At 60.3% G+C, this 2742-nt stretch overlaps 2 protein-coding genes across 2 annotated transcripts in view; one reads left to right on the top strand and one right to left on the bottom strand.

Annotated features, from left to right (window-relative positions):
- The first annotated feature begins 600 nt into the window (after positions 1 to 600).
- On the top strand, positions 601 to 1257 carry GPX2 (glutathione peroxidase 2 (gastrointestinal)). Its single transcript, XM_009085065.1, is given in 2 exon segments — positions 601 to 825; positions 907 to 1257. Coding segments are annotated over 2 exon segments (576 nt in total).
- Positions 1258 to 2315: 1058 nt separating this feature from the next.
- The window catches only part of CHURC1 (churchill domain containing 1), a gene marked incomplete at its 5' end in the record, with an annotated part of 585 nt that continues 158 nt past the window's right edge, over positions 2316 to 2742 (bottom strand). The window contains one exon of the mRNA XM_009085066.1: positions 2316 to 2408. Within this exon, the coding sequence (XP_009083314.1) occupies positions 2316 to 2408 (93 nt within the window). The remainder of the gene's footprint in view (positions 2409 to 2742) is intronic.

Here is a 2742-nt window from a genome sequence, read left to right as displayed (position 1 = left end):
GAGATGTTGGAAGCCTCTGGGGTGAGTGGGCACTGTGATAATGGAAGCCATGGGATTTAAGTGGACACTGGGATGCTGCCAGGCACTGGGACGGGCAGGTACCAGGACAGTGGTGGGCACCACAGATGGGTCCAAGGATGGAGCCTGTACTGGGACCAGTGCGCCCCAGTGCAGGTGGGCACTGGAATGGGCAGCCCAGTAGACTCCAGAGGCAATGCCAAGACATCCCCAGCAAGGAGAAGTGCTGAGATCCCAATTTCCACCTCCTCCATCCCACAACCCCAACTCCCAGATTCCCATTTCTCCTCAGCTCCCACTAGCATTCCCAACCCTGGGAACACACTGTGCCAGGCAGCAGCATCCCACACCTCACAGACACAGGGATGAGCAGCCGCACCACGCCGTGCCATGAATTATTGAGGCAGGTAGAGCATCGCCTTGGCCCTGCGCCACCTCCCTCCTTCCATGGGTGGGACAGGAGGCTCCAGTTTCTCCCAAGCTGCAGCAGCACCCAGAGACCTTTGGACCATGACGTGGGCACTGGGCAGCCCTTAAGAGGCAGCGCAGGGCGTGGGGGGAGGCAGCAGTGCACCCGCAGCCATGAGTGTCCCCATCGCCAAGTCCTTCTACGATCTGAGCGCCGTCTCCTTGCAGGGAGAAAAGGTGGATTTCAATGTGTTCCGGGGCCGAGTGGTCCTCATTGAGAACGTAGCATCACTCTGAGGCACCACGGTGAGGGACTACACCCAGCTCAACCAGCTCCAAGCACGCTCCCCCCGGCGGCTGGTCGTGCTGGGCTTCCCCTGTAACCAGTTTGGCTACCAGGTAAGCGCTGTGGGCTAGGAGGGGTGGGGGGTGAGGAGCAGGAGGAATGCACAGCTCCGGATTGCCCCTTCCCTGCCGCAGGAGAACGGCACCAATGAGGAGATCCTCAACACCCTGAAGCACGTGCGGCCTGGGGGAGGCTTCGAGCCCAACTTCACCCTGTTCCAGAAGTGCCAGGTGAACGGGAAGGACACCCATCCTGTCTTTGCCTACCTGAAGGCTCACCTGCCTGCGCCGTCTGACGAGCCAGCACACCTGATGGCTGAGCCACGCTTTGTCACCTGGAGCCCCGTGCGGCGCTCCGACATCTCCTGGAACTTCGAGAAGTTCCTGGTGGGGCCCGAGGGGGAACCATTCCGCCGCTACAGCCCCCGCCTGCCCACAATCCAGCTGGAGCCTGACATCCAGCGCCTCCTCAAGCTGGCCAAGTAATCCTGGCTCCGGTGTGATCCCAGCTCCAGTGTCAGCCTGGGACGGCCCCAGCTCTCCGCAGGGTGACAGCTCTCTCTGAAACCGCCGTGGGGAGGGAGGGCTGGAGCCACCGGGGTAGCACAGGCTGCTGGAAATAAACGAGCCAGAGGGAGCGTGGCCGGATCTGTGAGGTTTTTGGGAGCATACCCAGATCCATGAGGTGCTGGGGAATATAATCATGTCCATGTGATTTGGGAGGGAATGGGGAGGGAAGGCAGAAAGGAGGAAGCAGCCTCAAGGTGAAAGATCCAGGAAATGGTGGCAATAGGGATAGGTGGGTGCCAGACTGGCTGCACCCAGTTCCCTGCGGGTGTTGCTGGGGCTGTCTGCCAAGAGCAGCACCTCACCCACCGCAGGGCAGTGATTTCCCACACCCAGCTCCTTCCCGCCTCAGGAATAAGGAATTCCTGGCAGGGCAGGGCAAGGTCAGGTCACACACTCCAGGGTGGGGGGAAGTGACCCCAAACCAGCCCCTCGGGGAGGGAAAATAACCAAGTCACTTCTCTGCAGGGTTTGGGATGCTGGGAAGGATCAGATTTGCTACACGGGGAGGAATTCCACAGGCTCCCAGGATGGGAAAAGCTCCCCCCCAACCCCTCTACCAGCTCCAGAGGGTGGAGCCACCCCCCCAAAATGCTCTCCCACCTGCACAACCAAGCTGTCACATGTCACATTTATTGCCCCACACGCAAGGGCTCCTGAGATGGGATAGGGCAGGAATCCTTTTGGATCCTGTTTTGGGGTGACACAGACCCCATTTTGGGGACCCCTTTATGTCTCCAGCACATGGGGGGATCACGCTGTGGTGCTGCACCCTATCCCTGCAGCCGGGATCAGCAGCACAGGGCTCTGGGAATGTGGGAGCATCCAGCGTCAGGTGTTTGCCACATCCAGGCTGGAAGTCTGGAGAAGAGAATTGCATAAACGACTGTGTGGGACCACAGTGCCAGGGATCTCCTGGTGCCGGTGGGGAGCAGGGAGGGAACTCCTGGAAACTGATCCCAGGACACAAACCAGCTTCAGAAGAGTGGAGTCATCTGGCGAGGGTCGTCAGGCAGGATGCTCACAGAATCCTCAGCCCGGCCACAGAGCAGGCACAGCATGGTGTACTCCTGGGGGGGCAGGAAAAGGGGGACTGGAAAAGGGGGGGCAGCCACAGCCCTGCTCCCCTGCAGGGAAACCTGAGCCGGAGGCTGCACCCGATCCCCGATTGCAATCAGAGCCGAGGGATCTCATTTCCAGCCCCACTGTCCCTCCCAAGCCCATTTTCCAGCGGTTTGCTGAATAGGGAATGTGCCAGGGATAAGGAATGACAGAGCATGGGTCCCTCCCATCATCCACATTCCCATGCCAGGTGAGCTGGGCTCCCCCTACAAGGCAGGAACTAGTGCCAGGGGGGCTCCAGGTAGCCCCGAGCAGCTCTGAATGCTCCGAGGCTCTGTCTTG

The sequence above is a fragment of the Acanthisitta chloris genome, unplaced genomic scaffold (assembly GCF_000695815.1).
Source record: "Acanthisitta chloris isolate BGI_N310 unplaced genomic scaffold, ASM69581v1 scaffold38381, whole genome shotgun sequence".
Lineage (NCBI taxonomy): Eukaryota > Metazoa > Chordata > Aves > Passeriformes > Acanthisittidae > Acanthisitta > Acanthisitta chloris.
Note: the sequence above shows the minus strand (reverse complement) of the source record. Positions and strands in the feature narration are given on the sequence as shown.